Source organism: Stomoxys calcitrans, chromosome 1 (genome assembly GCF_963082655.1).
Source record: "Stomoxys calcitrans chromosome 1, idStoCalc2.1, whole genome shotgun sequence".
Classification (NCBI taxonomy): Eukaryota; Metazoa; Arthropoda; class Insecta; order Diptera; family Muscidae; genus Stomoxys; species Stomoxys calcitrans.
In genome coordinates this window covers 248917889-248938108 of record NC_081552.1, presented here as the reverse complement: position 1 = coordinate 248938108, position 20220 = coordinate 248917889, and the positions used below count along the sequence as shown (strand labels likewise).

Here is a 20220-nt window from a genome sequence, read left to right as displayed (position 1 = left end):
CCAACAGACTAAATTTTCTGCGGTTGGTAACATTTGTGAGGTTAAACTTCTCTCGATCTATAATCTCGACTTCTCGAGCTTTTTTGATCCTCCAGAGGGCGCTATTATTTTTCGATTTTGCTGAAATTTTGAATGAAGTTTTTTTTTCTTTTTGACTTTCAACAAGTTGTGCCAAGTATGGGCGAAATCGGTTCATAATCTGATATAGCTGCGACATAAACCGATCTCAGTTCTTGGCTTTTTGTTCCTCTAGAGGGCGCAATTCTCATCCGATTTGGCTGCAATTTCGCATGAGATTCCCTGTGCCAAGAATGATCTAAATCGGTTCATAATCTGATATAGCTGCGATCGGTCTCGGATCTTGACTTCTTGATCCTCTAGAGGGCGCAATTCTCATCTGTTTTTGCAAAAATTTTGCGTGAGGTGTTCTATGTGAGCCTCTAGAGGGCAGAGTTCTCATTCGATTTGGCTGAAATTTTGTATGAGGTCTTTTGCTTTGACTTCCAATAATTGTGCCAGAAATGGTACAAATTGCATATTAGCCCGTTATGGCTGCCATACAAGCCTGTCTCGGATCTTAACTTCTTGAGCCTATAGAGGGCGCAGTTCTCATCCAATTTGGCTAAACTTTTGCGTGAAGAGTTTTGTTGTGACTTCCAATAACTGTCCCAACAATGGTCCAAATCGGTTCGTAACCTGATACTGCTGCTATGTAATCCTATCTCGGATCTTGACATCTTGAGCCTATAGAGGGCGCAATTATTATCCGATTTGGCTGAAATTTCGAGTGAAGATCGATTGAATTTGCCATTCAAAGGACTTTATAACGTCTTTCCATTTTTTTGTTTCCCATCCCATTGTGCGTTGTTAGCAGTTGGAAATCATTTCAATGAATATCTCCAGAAGCCAATTTGAATTGCGCACAACCTGTCTGACAGTTCTTCTATAAAAAAAAATCAATGAACCATTCTTCAATTCAATGAAATTGAATTTAATTTCGTAACAACATTTGAACAACAATGCAACATTGTTTGCATATCAGCATTTAAATCGGTTGCATAAAGAAGAAATTTCTTGCAGGCAGCATTTTAATTATCTTCTGCGATTTCATTTCATACAAATTCAGCGATTCACTACAAATCCTTTAATGTGCAACAAAACGGCGAAATTATCCAACGAATGAAGGAAGGAAGAGCAAGGCTTTGCAGTTGTTGGCCCAAAGCCTAAGGAAGAATTCGAACAAGAAAAGAAAGAACCCCGACCCAAGGAAAGTCCCAGCGAACGAACGAAGCAACCAACGCAACACAATGGTGAAATTTATTTGCAAATGTCATTTGGTTGTGTTGTTATCCTGGCTTTTATGTAAAAACATCCTTGAACCAAATCACACAGATTACAATGGGTTTCATAAGCTTCCTTCACAGTACGATGCACGAGTATGCATACACTTGTTGGTGTGTATGGATGGCATGAAGGCAGATGCCGTTGTTGCTTTGGGGCATTGTATAGGGAATGGGATCACTGTTGGTTGTTGTTGTTGTTGGTGTTGCTTACAAGCCTTGTATATGGTGACTCTGACATTGTCGAAAAAGAAAAACAAGACACTGTCACATGAAGACATGATAAACAAAAAAGTGTATAGAAAGCGAAGGACAACGCGAGGCACAAAAACAAACGAATTTTGTGAACTATGCTGCAAGGAATTACTTGGCGGGGGGGCTACTTGTATTGTGTGCTTGCATTTGGTTGCTTGGAGTGTGTGTGTGTGTGTATGTGTGTGAGTTGTACAATATGGCATTGCAGCTAATAGTTGCAAGGGGTCATATAACAAATGAAATTCTTGGGAAATTTTGTCCAAATTTTCTTGATATTAGCATTGCAGATGAAATTTAAGAAGAAATATGGCAAATATGGAGTTTTATATATAAAAATATTATTAAAAAATATTTTATCAAAAAAAAAAATGCTGAAGGAAATTAGTTTTTGGCAGAAAATTGCGGGCAATTTGTTTTGCGAAAAAAATTACAGAAAGGTTACTCTTTCTTTATAATTGTTTGCCAGACTTTTGTTGGAATTAGAATCTCATAGAAAATTGTCAAATTTTTGTGTAGCAAAATTATAGTAAAATGTTTGTTTAAATTGAAAATTTTGTCATACCAATTCATAAACAAATGTTGTCAAAATAAAAATTTTAAACAAATAAAAAGGCGTTAAGTTCGGCCTTGTCGAACAATGGATACCCACCACCTAGGGTGTATACGTAAACCACCTTTCGGCAAAATCCGGTGAAAAATGCATACCTTATGCCCCATAGCAGTTATATCGAAATATGATCCGATTTGGACCAAATACTAATAAGTACAAGTCATTGTTCAATTATGTAAAATGGCTTTTATTGGCCTAAGACCCTAAATCGGAGGACCGGTCTATGTGGCAGCTATATCCAAATCTAGACCGATCTGGGCCAAATTAACGAAGGATGTCTACTGGCCTAATACTAGACTCACTGTCCCAAATTTCAGCAAAATCGGATAATAAATGTGGCTTTTATGGGCCTGAGACCTTAAATCGAGGGATCGGTCTATATGGCAGCTATATCCCAATCTGGACCAATCTGTGCCATATTGCAGAAGTTTGTCGGGGGGATTAAATTGACACACTGTCCCAAATTTTGGCGACATCGGACAATAAATGCGCCTTTTATGGGCTCAAAACCTCAAATCGAGAGATCGGTCTATATGGCAGCTATATCCAAATTTGGACCGATCAGGGCTAAATTGAAGAAAGATGTCGAAGGGCCCAAGAAAACTCACTGTCCCAAATTTCAGCAAAATCGGTTAATAAATGTGGCTTTTATGGGCCTAAGACCATAAATCGGAAGATCGGTCTATATGGCAGTTATATCCAAATCTGGACCGATCTGGGCCAAATTGCACAAAAATGCCGAGCAGTCCAATATAACTCACAATTTTGGCGTCATCAGACAATAAATGCGCCTTTTATGGGCTCACAACCTCAAATCGGGAGATCGGTCTATATGGCAGCTATATCCAAATCTGGACCAATCTGTGCCACATTGCAGAAGTATGTCAAGGGGCTTAACCTTACTCACAGTCCTAAATTTCGGCGACATCGGACAGTAAATGCGCCTTTTATGGGCCCAAAACCTTAAATCGAGAGATCGGATTATATGGCAGCTATATCCAAATCTGGACGGATCTGGTCCAAATTGATGAAGGATATCGAAGAGCCTAACACAATTCACTGTCTCAAATTTCAGCGACATCGGACAATAAATCGCCTTTTATGGCCTCAAAACCTAAAACCGGGAGATCGGTCTATATGACAGCTATATCCAAATCTGAACCGATCTCTGCCATATTGCAGAAGTATGTCGAATAGATTAAATTAACTCACTATCCCAAATTTTGTCGACGTCGGACAATAAATGCGCCTTTTATGGGCTCAAAACCTCAAATCGAGAGATCGGTCTATATGGCAGCTATATCCAAATCTGGACCGATCTGAGCCAAATTGAAGAAGAATGTCGAAGGGCCTAACACAACTCACTGTCTCAAATTACAACAAAATCGGATAATAAATGTGGCTTTTATGGGCCTAAGACCCTAAATCGGCGGATCGGTCTATAAGGCAGCTATATCAAAATCTGAAGCGATCAAAGCCAAATTAAAGTGGGATGTTGAGGGGCCTAGGGCAACTCACTGTCCCAAATTTCAGTGAAATCGGATAATAAATGTGGCTTTTATGGGCCTAAGATCCTAACTCGGAGGATCGGTCTATATGGCAGCTATATCCAAATCTGGACCGATCTGACCCAAATTGATGAAGGATGTCGAAGGGCCCAACAAAACTCACTGTCCCAAATTTCAGCAAAATCGGTTAATAAATGTGGCTTTTATGGGCCTAAGATCCTAAATCGGAGGATCGGTCTATATGGCAGCTATATCCAAATCTGGACCGATCTGAGCCAAATTGAAGAACAATGTCGAAGGGCCCAACACAATTCACTGTCCCACATTTCAGCAAAATCGGATAATAAATTCGACTTTTATGGGCCTAAGACCATAAATCGGCGGATCGGTCTATATGGGGACTATATCAAGATATAGTCCGATATAGCCCATCTTCAAACTTATACAAATTTATGAACAAAAAAAAAAAAAAAAATCTGTGCAAAGTTTCAGCTCAATATCTCTATTTTTAAAGACTGTAGCGTGATTTCAGCAGACAGTCGGACGATTTGGCTGAAATTTTGCATGTAATGTTCTGTTCTGTCTTCCAATAACTCTGCCAAGTACGGTCCAAATTGGTCTATGACCTGATATAGCTCTTATATAAACCAATGTCCCCATGTGACTTTTTGAGCCCTTACAAGCCGAAATTTTTTTCCGATTTGGCTGGAAGTTTGCATATGGTGTTTCGTTATGACTGCCAACAATTGTGCTCGCAAATGCAAATGTGGCCATGAACATGCCATGCCAGGAAGTGGAGCAAACTTCTCACAAATCAATGAATGCTATCCGATTCAATATTAAGATCAATGATAAAGGAAGAAGTTTTTGCATGACAAAGTACCTCACAAATGTCGCCAGCATTAGGAGGGGATAACCAGCGCAAAATAATTTTCTGATGTTCCTGCCAGGATTCGAACCCAGGCTTTCAGCGTCATAGGCGGACATTCTAACCACTGCGATACGGTGGCCTCAATTGATTAGATTTAGCTATGTTAGTCTCTCTCCATATATATTTTTGACGGATTTTGACTTATACTAGAATAATTTGGTCAGTTGTTAATCAATCTTCACGAAATTCGGCACTAAAGATTCTCCTAAGACTCTTGAGATCACTGGTGATTTTCATAGAAATTGGTTTAGATTGAGATTCAGCTCCTATATATGTATATTAATCTCCCCGATTTTGATCTTTGAAGCCTTGGCTATCGCATTTAACAACCGCTCTTCTCAAAATTGTGAGCAACGCAACGGGATCTTCATTGGAATCGCTTTAGATTTAGATATAGCTCCCATATGTTCGTCTGATTGCAACTTAAGTTAATTATTCAGATAAATTTGTCCAAATTAAATTCTCATTAATAAATCCACTCATTTACTGTGCTAGCTTTAGTAAATGCCACCATAAAGGCATAGAACTCCAATCCCTACTTAACCCGTTCATTTACACATAGCAAGTAAATTGGGATTTGACACCAACACTAACAGCATGAAGGGAATGAGCCAGCAACAGTAGTCAGTCAGTCAGCTGCCAAAGAAGAAGAAGAAGATGTATTTTGCCAACGAGATAAAGAGAAAACAAGTCCCCAATCACATTAGAAAAGTGAATGGCTCTATGCCCCAGTGGGGTGCTCTTGAAAGCGAGAGTAATTCTAACACCTACTCATTCACTCACTCTTCCATACAATGACTACATTTGTGTTGTGTGTGTATGTGTAACATTGTTGCACGCACACCTATCTTACACACCTACTTAGCGAACACAGCACAACGGAAGAAAGTCATCGAGCCGTGACTGTTGCTTTGTTTGCAATTTTTGTTGTTACCCAGCCGTAGTAACACAAAGAAATTCAAAGACAAAAACAATAACACACAAAAGTGAGTGGAGTGTGCAGCAACAATTACAAATGTATCAGTAGAATAATGGGGCCAACTAAGCCCCTGTGAGAAGAGTGAGAAACAAAACCCTCTAACTGGCATGTGGAGAATGGTGTGACAAGGCATTAAAGCTTGCAGTTAACAAAGAAATTCAAGGATGTTTATGGTCGCACGGGGCTGCTGTTAGGTCATTAAACCACTAATGGTCATCAATATGCATTAATTTGAATTTGCATCGAAACGACATTGAAGCTCAGCGTCAATTTGTTTGTTTAAATTTGCCAACTTGGGGGAAATGATGTAGACGAGGCATGTACAAGAAAAACTATTTTAAATATTGAAATGGCCATTGCAAACAATGACCTAATGCAGAAGGAATTGCTAATGACTAAAGTTTTGTAAAGTTAAGTCAAATCAAATCAAATCAAATCAAATCAAATCAAATCAAATCAAATCAAATCAAATCAAATCAAATCAAATCAAATCAAATCAAATCAAATCAAATCAAATCAAATCAAATCAAATCAAATCAAATCAAATCAAATCAAATCAAATCAAATCAAATCAAATCAAATCAAATCAAATCAAATCAAATCAAATCAAATCCAAATCCAAATCCAAATCCAAATCCAAATCCAAATCCAAATCCAAATCCAAATCCAAATCCAAATCCAAATCCAAATCCAAATCCAAATCCAAATCCAAATCCAAATCCAAATCCAAATCCAAATCCAAATCCAAATCCAAATCCAAATCCAAATCCAAATCCAAATCCAAATCCAAATCCAAATCCAAATCCAAATCCAAATCCAAATCCAAATCCAAATCCAAATCCAAATCCAAATCCAAATCCAAATCCAAATCCAAATCCAAATCCAAATCCAAATCCAAATCCAAATCCAAATCCAAATCCAAATCCAAATCCAAATCCAAATCCAAATCCAAATCCAAATCCAAATCCAAATCCAAATCCAAATCCAAATCCAAATCCAAATCCAAATCCAAATCCAAATCCAAATCCAAATCCAAATCCAAATCCAAATCCAAATCCAAATCCAAATCCAAATCCAAATCCAAATCCAAATCCAAATCCAAATCCAAATCCAAATCCAAATCCAAATCCAAATCCAAATCCAAATCCAAATCCAAATCCAAATCCAAATCCAAATCCAAATCCAAATCCAAATCCAAATCCAAATCCAAATCCAAATCCAAATCCAAATCCAAATCCAAATCCAAATCCAAATCCAAATCCAAATCCAAATCCAAATCCAAATCCAAATCCAAATCCAAATCCAAATCCAAATCCAAGTCCAAATCCAAGTCCAAATCCAAATCCAAATACAATTCCAAATCCAAATACAATTCCAAATTCAAATACAATTCCAAATTCAAATACAATTCCAAATCCAAATCCATATCCAAATCCACATCAAAATCCAAATCCAAATCCAAATCCAAATCCAAATTCAAATCCAAATCCAAATCCAAATCCAAATCCTAATCCAAATCCAAATTCAAATCCAAATAAAAATCCAAATCCAAATCCAAATTCAAATCCAAATCCAAATCCAAATCTAAATCCAAATTCAAATACAATTCCAAATCCAAATCCAAATTCAAATCCAAATAAAAATCCAAATCCAAATCCAAATTCAAATTCAAATCCAAATCCAAATCCAAATCTAAATCCAAATTCAAATACAATTCCAAATCCAAATCCATATCCAAATTGAAATCCAAAACCACATCCAAATCCAAATCCACATCCAAATCCTAATTCAAATTCTAATCCAAATCCCCATCCAAATTCAAATCCAAATCCAAATCCATATCCATATCCAAATCCATATTCAAATGCATATCCAAATCAAAATCCAAATCCATATCCATATCCAAATCCATATCCATATCCAAATTCAAATCCAAATCCAAATCCAAATCCAAATCCAAATCCAAATCCAAATTCAAATCCGAATCCACATCCAAATCCAAGTCAATCCGTCCGTCTGTCTGTCTTTTTATCTACCTGACTGTTAATCTGCCTGTCTGTTTGTATGACTGTCTGTCTGTCTGTTTGTCGACCTGTCTGTCTGTTTGTCTCTTGAAATCACGAAAATGGTCGAATGGATAAAGATATCCCCTGAAACATTGCACATATTTTTATTGTCATTGAAGCCATTTAGGAGAGGTTTGCATGTCCGCCTATGACGTTAAACGCCTGGGTTCGAATCCTGGTGAGAAAATCATAAAAAAACTTTTCGGCCATGGTTATTCTCATCTAATGCTGGCGACATTTATTCAGACCATAAAATAAAAATACAAAATTTCAGGCAAATCGGATAAGAATTGCGCCCTCTAAAGGCTCAAGAAGTCAAGACCCAAGATCAGTTTATATGGCAGCTAGACAGACAGTTGGACGGACGGACATGGCTAGATCGACATACAATGTCACGACGATCAAGAATATATATACTTTATGGGGCCTCAGACGAATATTTCGAGTAGTTACAAACAGAATGACGAAATTAGTATACCCCCATCCTATGGTGGAGGGTATAAAAATATTTTCCAATGATATTTAAAGGTTGTAAGAAAGAGAAAACGTTTTTTTTTGGGTCATATGTTGTTAGCTTTTCTTCTTTTGCAAAAAAGCCACCTACACCACTGAGTTTTCTTTTATTCCTGGTCGTTCAAAGCAAAGAATTGCCTGTGCTCTGCTGCTAGATGGAATAAATGGGAGCACGTTCTATATGGAACTTCATAGAAACAGAGGACTGACTGTCTTAAGTATTTGGCATAGCATTTTTCTTTTTGTTAGTGGTTCCCATTTGATGGGGGGAAAATGGCAGCGAACGACGAAGGAAATACACGTGATGTTACACAATCGCTGGCAAGCACTCACTGGTAGTGGCAGTGGCAGGGGCAATAGAAACTGATGAAGGAAATGACAAAACATAAAGGAGCATGGCTCTATGCAAAATGAAAGGTAAAAATTCCCATAAAGGAAACTCATCACGTAAGAAGCAGTTGGACTATTGGGGGCGGTTGAATTGGATTTTCATTTTTATACCCTTCACCATAGGATGGTGGCATACTAACTTCGTCATTTCGTTTGTAACTCAACGCAATATTGATCTGAGAATTAACAAAGTATTTATTGCCTCTGCCAGCCGCAGTATTTGTCCGATTTGGCTGAAATTTTGCATGTAAAGTTCCGTTACGACTTCCAACAACTGTGTCAAATATGGTCCAAATCGGTCTATAATCTGATATAACTCCCATATAAACCGATCTCTCGATTTGACTTCTTGAGCCCCTGGATGCCGCAATTTTGTCCAATTTGGATGAAATTTTGCATGGAGCGTTCTGTTAAGACTTCCAACAATTGTTCCAAGTAAGATCTAAATCGGTCTATAACCTGATATAGCTCCCATATAAACCGATCTAACGATTTGACTTCTTTAGCCCCTGGAAACCGCAATTTTTGTCTGATTTAGTTGATGTAGAGTTTTTTTGTCCAACAACTGCGCCAAGTACGGCCCAAATCGGTATTTAAACTGATATAGCTCTCATCAGGCCCGAGCCTCCCTCCCCCCAACATGATTTTTTAAGGAATAAAAATTAAATTTTATTTGTTTTAAACCCAAAACTTGAGTAAAATTTTCATTAATTTTAATTTTCGATAGCCTGGAATCGTGGATTCTCGGAGCAACACCGAGAGCCGCTGCCGTTGTCTAGCGTTCGTAGCCATTGATTTCCGAAAGATGCGCACATGGATGTGTATGGGAGTTATGCAGTTGAGTAAAAATAAAGCCGGCCACTACACACATAAACACATTAATTGGAAAAATAACAGTCAGCAAAATACAGGGTGTCCAGCTTCAGCTTCCGCTCAATATATGAATTTTTGAAAGCTGTAGCGTGAGTATAACAGACGGATGGACGGACAGACGGAGAATCTTTTCGTCTTTTAACCCTTTGGCCCCTGCCAGTTCTTATACCCTACACCACTACCGTGGTACAGGGTATTATAACTTAGTGCTTTTGTTTGTAACACCGAGAAGGAAAAGAGATAGATCCATTGATAAGTATACCGATCGACTCAGAATCACTCTCTGATTCGATTTAGCCATGTCCGTCTGTCTGTTCATCTGTCTGTCCGTCTGTCTGTGCAAACAGTCTTAACAACGTACAAGACGACACATGTTTTCTTCCCAGAAGTATGTACTAAGCAAAGCGCTTAGGTAAATTTTTGGGGAATCATTCTTGTACACCTCGTTTTGTTCATATTGCTATGACTCTTCCTATAACCTTATTTTCCTAGGTAATGAAGTTTAAAACTTTCTCCTTTTCATCTGCTACAAAAATCTTTTAACAACATTTCTCCCATTCTCACTCTTAAAATTTATTTATTTTATTAAAAATTTTGCTAATTATTATTTAACGAGAAAATATATACATACAAAATATTTGGTCCATTTTAGTTTGCAGTGTAAACATTTTGCCCCAATTACTATCTCTATGATCATCTCTACTTCCTCTTTATGTGGTGGTATAGCATAACTATGCCAACGTTGACATTCTTGGTGATAAGTGTGTATTTGAGTGAGCTTGAAACCAGGTGCAAATTGCCGGATCGTTCAACAATGAAACGGAAAACAATTTCGTGGCAAGACTCTAACCCACAAAAGACCATTAAATGTGGTGACAAAAAATAACACAGCTACCACTATTCAAACTACTGGTGCACTCAAACTTACTCTATGCCATAGAGAAACTGCAGGAGAGCGAGAGAGGGAGAGAGGGAGAGAGAGAGAGTTATGGGGGAACTAAAGAAGGCACAACTTTTGTCATTAATGTCCAACATAAGTTTATATAAATGAATGAGAACACACGCACACACACACACACACCACAATACAGTTTAGAAGAGAAGAGCTCTGTGTGTAAGAGTGAGTGAGAGAGTAACCATTTATAGTGAGATGGTTCATATATTAAGTAAAACATATGGGAATACTTGAAATAACAACAACAACAATGGGGGGACAATTTGAAAATATGAGTATGGGTAGTTCCATACATGGAAGTAATAAAGGAATTTTAAATCTGGTTTTTAATAAAACCAAGAAAACGTTGAAACTCTGAGAGTATGACAATACAGGAGAATATATTGGGTTGACCAAAAAGTAATTGCGGATTTTTCATATAGTCGGCATTGAAAAAATTTTTTTACAGCATGTGACTCTGTAATTGCATTCTTTCTTCTGTCAGTTATCAGCTGTTACTTTTAGCTTGCTTTAGAAAAAATGTGCAAAAAAGTATATTTGAAAAGTATATTAGTAGTTCATTCTAAGTGTTATTAAAAATGCATTTACTTTCTTTTAAAAAATCCGCAATTACTTTTTGGGCAACCCAATAATTGAAAATGGATATTCTTACAGGGTTGTAAAATAAAAGAAGTAGACAAAATATAGCATTTTTATGGATGAGACTCACTTGGTGTACAGATGGATAAGAGTCCCAACGGAAACTTTACAAAATTTGTTCAGGAGTGGTAATGTACATTTTTGTACTAAAATGACTAATAAACCAGTAAGGAAATGCAAAAGATGGACAGAGCCGACTATATAACACTCTTCAGTTACCCTACAATTATAAATTCGGGCAATATATATATATATATATATATAAATATATATATATATATATATATATATATATATATATTGCCCGAATTTATAATTGTAGGGTAACTGAAGAGTGTTATATAGTCGGCTCTGTCCATATATATATATATATATATATATATATATATATATATATATATATATATATATATATATATATATATATATATATATATATATATATATATATATATATATATATATATTTATATATATATATATATATATATTTATATATATATATATATATATATTGCCCGAATTTATAATTGTAGGGTAACTGAAGAGTGTTATATAGTCGGCTCTGTCCATCTTTTGCATTTCCTTACTGGTTTATTAGTCATTTTAGTACAAAAATGTACATTACCACTCCTGAACAAATTTTGTAAAGTTTCCGTTGGGACTCTTATCCATCTGTACACCAAGTGAGTCTCATCCATAAAAATGCTATATTTTGTCTACTTCTTTTATTTTACAACCCTGTAAGAATATCCATTTTCAATTATTGGGTTGCCCAAAAAGTAATTGCGGATTTTTTAAAAGAAAGTAAATGCATTTTTAATAACACTTAGAATGAACTACTAATATACTTTTCAAATATACTTTTTTGCACTTTTTTTCTAAAGCAAGCTAAAAGTAACAGCTGATAACTGACAGAAGAAAGAATGCAATTACAGAGTCACATGCTGTAAAAAAATTTTTTCAATGCCGACTATATGAAAAATCCGCAATTACTTTTTGGTCAACCCAATATATTCTCCTGTATTGTCATACTCTCAGAGTTTCAACGTTTTCTTGGTTTTATTAAAAACCAGATTTAAAATTCAGTTTTACCCTACAATTATAAATTCGGGCAATATATATATATATATATATATATAAATATATATATATATATATATATATATATATATATATATATATATATATATATATATATATATATATATATATATATATATATATATATATATATATATATATATATATATATATATATATATGTATATGGAGCTATATCTGAATATGCACTGGTACTATATCCAAATATGAACCGATTTTGATGAAAACTTCCAGATAAGTAAGGATCAGTAACAAAACAATCCGTGCCAAATTTTGTGCAGATCGGTTGTGCAATTGCAGCTAATACCACCATTTAAGTGCAAATCAGGCAATACGTATATATGGCAGCTATATCCAAATCTGAACCGATTTTGATGAAATTTTTGCAGATATTTTAAAATCAATAACAAAACGGTCCGTGCAAAATTTTGTGCAGATCGGTTGGAATTTGTTGTTACTATGGCCATATGAGTGCAAATCGGGCGATACATATATATAGGAGATATATCCAAATCTGAACCGATTTTGATGAATTATTGCAAATATTTTAAGATCGAGAACAAAACAATCCGAGCCAAAGTGTGTGCAGATCTGTTGAAAATTTTAGCTACTACGGCCATTTAAGTGCAAATCGGGCGATACATATATATGGGAGCTATATCCAAATCTGAACCGACTTTGATGAAATCTTGCAGATATTTTAAGATCAACAACCAAACAATCCATGCCAAACTTTGGGGAGATCGGTTGAAAGTTGTAGTTACTACGGCTATTTAAGTGGAAATCGGGCGATACATATATATGGGAGCTATATCTAAATCTGAACCGATTTTGATGAAATCTTGCAAATATGTTAAGATCTATAATAAAACAGTCCGTGCAAAATTTGGTGCAGTTCGGTTGAAAATAGAAGTTCCTACGGCCATTTAAGTGAAAATCGGGCGATACATATATATGGGAGCTATATCGAAATCTGAACTGATTTTGATGAAATTTTGCAGATATTTTAAGATCCATAACAAAACAGTCCGTGTCAAATTTGATGCAGATCGGTTGAAAATTGTAGCTATTACGGCCATTTAAGTTGAAATCGGGCTATACATATATATGGGAGCTATATCTAAATCTGAAACGATTTTTACCAAAATCAATGGCGTTCGTTCTTGGGCCAAACAAGTGACATGTGCAAAATTTCGTGATAATTTGACAACAAATAAGATCTCTGAGAGTGCTAAGTTCGGCCGGGCCGAATCTTATATACCCTCCACCATGGATCGCATATGTCGAGTTCTATGCGCGGTATCTCTGTTTAGGCAAACCAAGATTATTGAATAAGAACTGTTATGCTATTGGAGCTATAACTAGTTTTGTCCGATTCGGACCATTAATGAATGCTGAACATTGTTGAAGTCATTGTGTAATATTTTAGTTCATTCGAATAAGAAGTGCGCCTTGTAGGGGCTCAAGAAGCAAAATCGGGAGATCGGTTTATATAGGAGCTGTATCAAGCTATAGAACGATTCTGACCACACGTATGTTTAAGGTCACAAGAGAAGTCGTTGTACAAAATTTCTGCCAAATCGGATGAGAATTGCGCCCTCTAGAGGCTCAAGAAGTCAAGATCCCAGATCGGTTCATATGACAGCTATATTAGGTTATGTACCGATTTACGCCATATTTGCGACATACTTAGTATAGTTACTGGAAGTCATTACAAAACACCTCATGCAAAATTTCAACCAAATCGGATGAGAATTGCGCCCTCTATTGGCTCAAGAAGTCAAGATCCAAGATCGGTTTATATGGCAGCTATATCGAAACATGGACCGATTTGAACCATACTTTGCACAGTTGTTGGAAGTGATACCAAGACACTACGTGCAAAATTGTAGTCAAAAATTGAGCCCCTCTAGAGGCTCAAGAAGTCAAGATCCAAGATCGGTTTATATGGCAACTATATCAAAAGGCCACCGTAGCGCAGAGGTTAGCATTTCCACATATGACGCTGAACGCCTGGGTTCGAATCCTGACAAGATCATAAGAAAAATTTTTAAGCGGTGGTTATCCACTCCTAATGCTGGCAAGATGCTATACCTTGTAAAACTTCTCTCCAATAGGTGTCGCACTGCGGGACGCCGTTCGAACTCGGCTCTAAACAGGAGTCCCCTTACCATTGAGCTTAAACTTCAATCGGTCTGCACTCATTGCTATGTGAGAAGTTTTCCCCCTGTTCCTTAGTGGAATGTTCATGGGTAAAATTTGCAAAAGCTATTTTCTGATTGTTAAACATCTTTGGTTCTATCTTGGTGTACTAAAATATTGGCATTTTCAGCGAGCTAATTTCATTTACATGTGGCTTTTCCTTGAATTTGTCCAAGGACCATACAGCTGTCGATGGACTTACCCATACAGGAAACAACCAAAGTGGCACAACAAAAATTTAATTTTGTAGTTATTGTTCCAGTTTCTCAAACTTCTTGCTATGCTGCTCGCAATATTTGTCCCATAAAGAAGAAACTTTTAATTGCAACATCAAACAAATGAAAACCCAAAATGACTGCGTGTGGCAGCAGCAAAGCAACCATGGCTGCTTCCCCTTCTTCCAGTTTGTCCCATCTCCATTGATGTTTCTACAAATACTACTAAAGAAATTTGGTGAAACAAGCTAATGTTGAATAGTTTCTGCAAATGATGATGCTAATGGTGATGACGACTGTCAAGATGATGGTGATGATGATGACAACTCCCTTGCACTCCCTAGCTTTGGTGCCTTTTGATGTCCCAAAGATAAGTTCTAACTAATTGCATATTTGTGGCCATAAAACTTTGAATACTAACTGAAGGTTCTTGCGACAGAAAAAGTCATGGTTCATTGAATGGAATTGTAGCAAATTTTTGTTCAACAAATAATTGCATGAAATAACTTGGAACTAATTTTTAAGGGAAAAAAAGAAAATTTCCCAAAAAAGAAACTTTTAATGACATTTTTTCTTAAGACTTAATTTTTATACATTTTCACGAAGGCAACATTTCCTTGAAATTTTCTTTAACGAAAAAAAATCCTATGAAATTTTCTCTAAAGAAAAAAATTTCTATGAAATTTTCTCTAAAGAAAAAAATTTCTATGAAATTTTCTCTAACAGAAAAATTTCTATGAAATTTTCTCTAAAGAAAAAATTTCTATGAAATTTTCTCTAAAGAAAAAATTTCTATGAAATTTTCTCTAAAGAAAAAATTTCTATGAAATTTTCTCTAAAGAAAAAATTTCTATGAAATTTTCTCTAAAGAAAAAATTTCTATGAAATTTTCTCTAAAGAAAAAATTTCTATGAAAGAAAAAATTTCTATGAAATTTTCTCTAAAGAAAAAATTTCTATGAAATTTTCTCTAAAGAAAAAATTTCTATGAAATTTTCTCTAAAGAAAAAATTTCTATGAAATTTTCTCTAAAGAAAAAATTTCTATGAAATTTTCTCTAAAGAAAAAATTTCTATGAAATTTTCTCTAAAGAAAAAATTTCTGTGAAATTTTCTCTAAAGAAAAAATTTCTATGAAATTTTCTCTAAAGAAAAAATTTCTATGAAATTTTCTCTAAAGAAAAAATTTCTATGAAATTTTCTCTAAAGAAAAAATTTCTATGAAATTTTCTCTAACAGAAAAATTTCTATGAAATTTTCTCTAACGGAAAAATTTCTATGAAATTTTCTCTAAAGAAAAAATTTCTATGAAATTTTCTCTAAAGAAAAAATTTCTGTGAAATTTTCTCTAAAGAAAAAATTTCTATGAAATTTTCTCTAAAGAAAAAATTTCTATGAAATTTTCTCTAAAAAAAAAATTTCTATGAAATTTTCTCTAAAGAAAAAATTTCTCTGAAATTTTCTCTAAAGAAAAAATTTCTATGAAATTTTCTCTAAAGACAAAATTTTTTTCTCTGAAGAAAAAATTTTCTCTAACGGAAAAATTTCTATGAAATTTTCTCTAAAGAAAAAATTTTTATTTCTAAATTTAAATTTATATTCCTATTTGTCCATTAGTAGGTTAAGTTCGAAGATGGGCTATATCGGACTATATCTTGATATAGCCCCTATATAGACCGATCCGCCGATTTAGGGTCTTAGGCCCATAAAAGCCACATTTATTATCCAATTCTGCTGAAATTTGGTCAGTAAGTTGTGTTAGGCCTTTCGACATCCTTCTTCAATTTAGCTCAAATCGGTTCCGATTTGCATATAGCTGCCATATAGACCGATCTCTCGATTTAAGGTTTTGGAGCCATAAAAGGCGCATTTATTGTCCGATGTCGCCGAAATATGGGACAGTGAGTGAGGTTAAGCCCCTCGACATATTTCTGCAATTTGGCCTAGATCGGTTCCGATTTGCATATAGCTGCCATATAGACCGATCTCTCGATTTAAGGTTTTTGACCCATAAAAGGCGCATTTATTGTACGATGTCGCCGAAATATGGGACAAGGAGTTAAGTTAAGCCCCTCGACATACTCCTGCAATATGGCACAGATCGGTTTAGATTTGAATATATCCGCCATATAGACCTATATCTCAATTTAAGGCTTTGAGCCCATAAAAGGTGCATTTATTGTCCGATTTTGCCAAAATTTGGAACAGTGAGTTGTGTTAGGCTCTTCAACATTTTTCTGTAACTTGGCGTAACTCGATCCAGATTTTGATATAGCTGCCATACAGACCGATATCTCGATTTAAGGTATTGACCCCATAAAAGGCGCATTTATAATCCGATTTCACTGAAATCTGACACAGTAACTTATGTTAGGCTTTTCGACATTCGTGTCGTATATGGTTCAGATTGGTTTTTTTTTTAAATATAGCTTACAAAAAGATCAATATGTTGTTATACACTATTGAACAATGACTTGTACTTATTGGTATATGCTCCAAATCGGAACATATTTCAATATAGCTGCTATGGGGGCATAATGGGGGATTTTGACTAAAGGTGGTTTTCATATATACCCGAAGTGATGGGTATCCAAAGTTCGGCCCGGTCGAACTTAATACAGTTTATGGCGGTGGGTTCCCGAAAGTTTTACTATCAACATTTTATTCCATTTTTTTTTAACTAATCATATTGGTATTATGTATAAATATTATTTAAATGACCTAAAGTTCGAAGGTCATTTGCATAAAATATATGTGGTATATTTCCCTATAGAGTTCTTGCTGTGATACCAACTATATTGTGCTCAATTGTTGCTTCTACGACCAGTTGTCAAATTCTTTTGTTCATTTGCAGCATCGCCCTTATGCCATTTTTGGGCATATGTGCCGTATGAGTGATATTTGGATGGTTAATATCTAACCATTCATCATACGCCCCAATGCACACCAAAGCCATTATGTAGCATATGCTATACGCGGTTGTATCATCTACAATAGTACTAGTATCTTGGTAGCATGTACGCCTTACAACGGCTTATAAGAGACAACCAAATCGAATCATCACAAAAGAAATGACAAGTCATGGTGATACTCGTAGCAACAGTAAATAATTGATAAAGTCACCAATTATTTGTGGTTGTTTCCATACCAAAGTGGTTTTTTGTTTGTTTTGCTTTTGTTTTCTCTTCGATGTTATTTGTTTTGTGCTAACAAGAGGAGCAACAACAAAAACAACAACCACAACAATAATAACAATGGCAATAACATTAAAACATATTACATACTATTATAAATAATCTTACCCCGCACTTGGCTGGCAATTGATTTATGATCCATGACTGACTGCTTTTTGTGTGGCGCTGGTGGTGGTTGTTGTTATGGTGGACTCTCTGAGTGTTTTTCTCAGATGTTGTTGTTTGTTTTTTTTTTTTCAATTTTACTGTCTGGACGCTATTTGACGAAGTGACCAAGACCACTCTTACAGAAATGAAGCTTTTGTGTGATTTTTCGAATAGTTGGAAGTATAAGTCTTTAGAGAGTATGGTGTGGCAATACTGGGTTTTTGGAAGTGGATGTGGGGTAGTTCAGAACTTTGTAAATCAGGGCCACTTCTTTTTCTTTATTTTTGTTTTTAACTTCTTGTTAACAGTAACTTTTAACTTTTTTAAATTGTTTCTTGTTTTAATGTAAACATACGAAATGTTTGCACAAATACCCTCACTCACGCACACACATTAAGGGCGGCGGGTTGTAGTGTGGTGAGATAACACGAAATGGTGGGTAGTCGCAGAGAGTTCACATTTATGTTGGTTCATTGAAGACAACGATTGAGTGAAGAAAGAGATCCGTTTTATGGGGAGAGGACACACACACGCACCACACACCATATACGACCGATGTTGGGGTGTTTATTATGCTTCTTGTTGTTTTTGTTTTGTGTAGCAATAGCTTAGTTTTACTACAGTTCATTTGTGGGTATATCGTTTTCATTTGTTGTTGTTGTTTTTTTTTTATTGTACAGTGTTTTGTTTGTTTGATATGTTGTTGTTGTTTTGTTTATTCAAAGCACAAAAAGTTTAAGACAATGAGTGGCAGGTACCACAGAGCATACACGCAGCACCACGTTGTGCCATCGGCAAACATGTGTGTGAGAGGGAGAGAGAGAGCGAGAGAATCAGCAAGAGTCCATTGAAACGGAGAAAAAGGCAAACACAATTAAAAAGAATTATTTGTATTGAACAAAAAAAAAAAAAAAAAAAAACAACAACAAAACTCTAGAAAACATGAACTCTAACAGCGAACTGAAAACGTGGAGATTGTTTCAACAAATTTATAATACCTTTAAGAATTTTGCAGGAAATTAAGAAATAAAATCTAAGCAAAAGAAAGTGAGATTTTTATGATTATAATGGTGAAACTAAAGAACAACAGATTTGTGTACTCTCTACCATAAGAGGGAGGCATACTTAATTCGTTACTCCGCTTGCAAGGCATAATGATGTAAGGCTCCATGAGGAGTCTACATTCTGGATGGCCATAAAATTCTAATATTATTTATTTTTTATGGGCCAAACATTAAAATAGTGCAAGGAGTTTTTTGAAGAAAACTTAGAAGAAAGGATTGTATTTGGAGAAAAATGATAGCATGAGGATAGTGAACAACCCACTTCGCCATCACAAAATTTTTAAGTCTATGTGGTCGTCGCCGAAATCAAACTGATCTGATATTGCTGTCAGACACATTCCAATGATTTACACCATATGCAAAAAATTGTAGTTCCACTACAATATGCGGTCTTCTATATACTTTTACGTACTTGGTTCTCTCTTAAAAAATACAAAACAAGTACAAAGGGTTAAGTTCGGCAGGGCTGAACTCTGGATACCCATCACCTCGGGTATATATGTAAACAAACTTTCGTCAAAATCCGGTGAAAAATGCATACCAGCTATATCGAAATATGATCCGATTTGGATCAAATAAGTACTAGTCATTGTTCAACTGTGCATAACAAAATATTGGTCTTTTTTATGCCCTCCACCATAGGATTTGGGTATACTAATTTCGTCATTCTGTTTGCAACTACTCCAAATATTCGCCTGAGACATCATAAGGTATAAATATTCTTGATCGTCGTGACATTTTATATCGATCTTGCCATGTCCGTCCGTCTGTCGAAAGCACGCTTACTTTCAAAAGAGTAAAGCGAACAGCTTGAAATTTTGCAAAAATACTTCCTACTGAAGGTGGTCGGTTGGGATTGTAAATGAATCATATCGATCCATGTTTTAATATAGCTGCATATAAACCGATCGTGGGTCTTGACTTCTTGAGCCTCTAGAGTGCGAAATTCTCATCAAATTGGAATGAAATTTTGCACGACGTGTTTTGTTATGATATCCAACAACTGTGCCAAGTATCGTTCAAATCGGTTCATAACCTGATATAGCTGTTATATAAAGCGATCTTGGGTCTTGACTTCTTGAGCCTCTAGAGGGCGCAATTCTTATCCGATTGGAATGAAATTTTGTACGACGGATCTTTCCATGATCATCAACATACGTATTTATTATGGAATTATGAATCGGTCTATAGTCTGATACAGCTCCCATATAAATCGATCTCTCTATTTTACTTCTTG

At 35.5% G+C, this 20220-nt stretch overlaps 1 protein-coding gene across 8 annotated transcripts in view; it reads right to left on the bottom strand.

Annotated features, from left to right (window-relative positions):
• The window catches only part of LOC106094995 (calcium-binding protein E63-1), a 272836-nt gene that overhangs the window by 134555 nt on the left and 118061 nt on the right, over nucleotides 1-20220 (bottom strand). For 2 of the 8 annotated variants that reach the window (XM_059360595.1, XM_059360596.1), the window contains exon 2: nucleotides 17881-18536. The exons of 5 other annotated variants lie outside the window; for them this stretch is intronic. In XM_059360595.1, the coding sequence (XP_059216578.1) occupies nucleotides 17881-17914 (34 nt within the window). In that variant the 5' untranslated portion in view covers nucleotides 17915-18536. Of the gene's footprint in view, nucleotides 1-17880; nucleotides 18537-19044; nucleotides 19062-20220 lie in introns of those variants that run through there. One more of the 8 variants, XM_059360597.1, reaches the window with a different exon arrangement.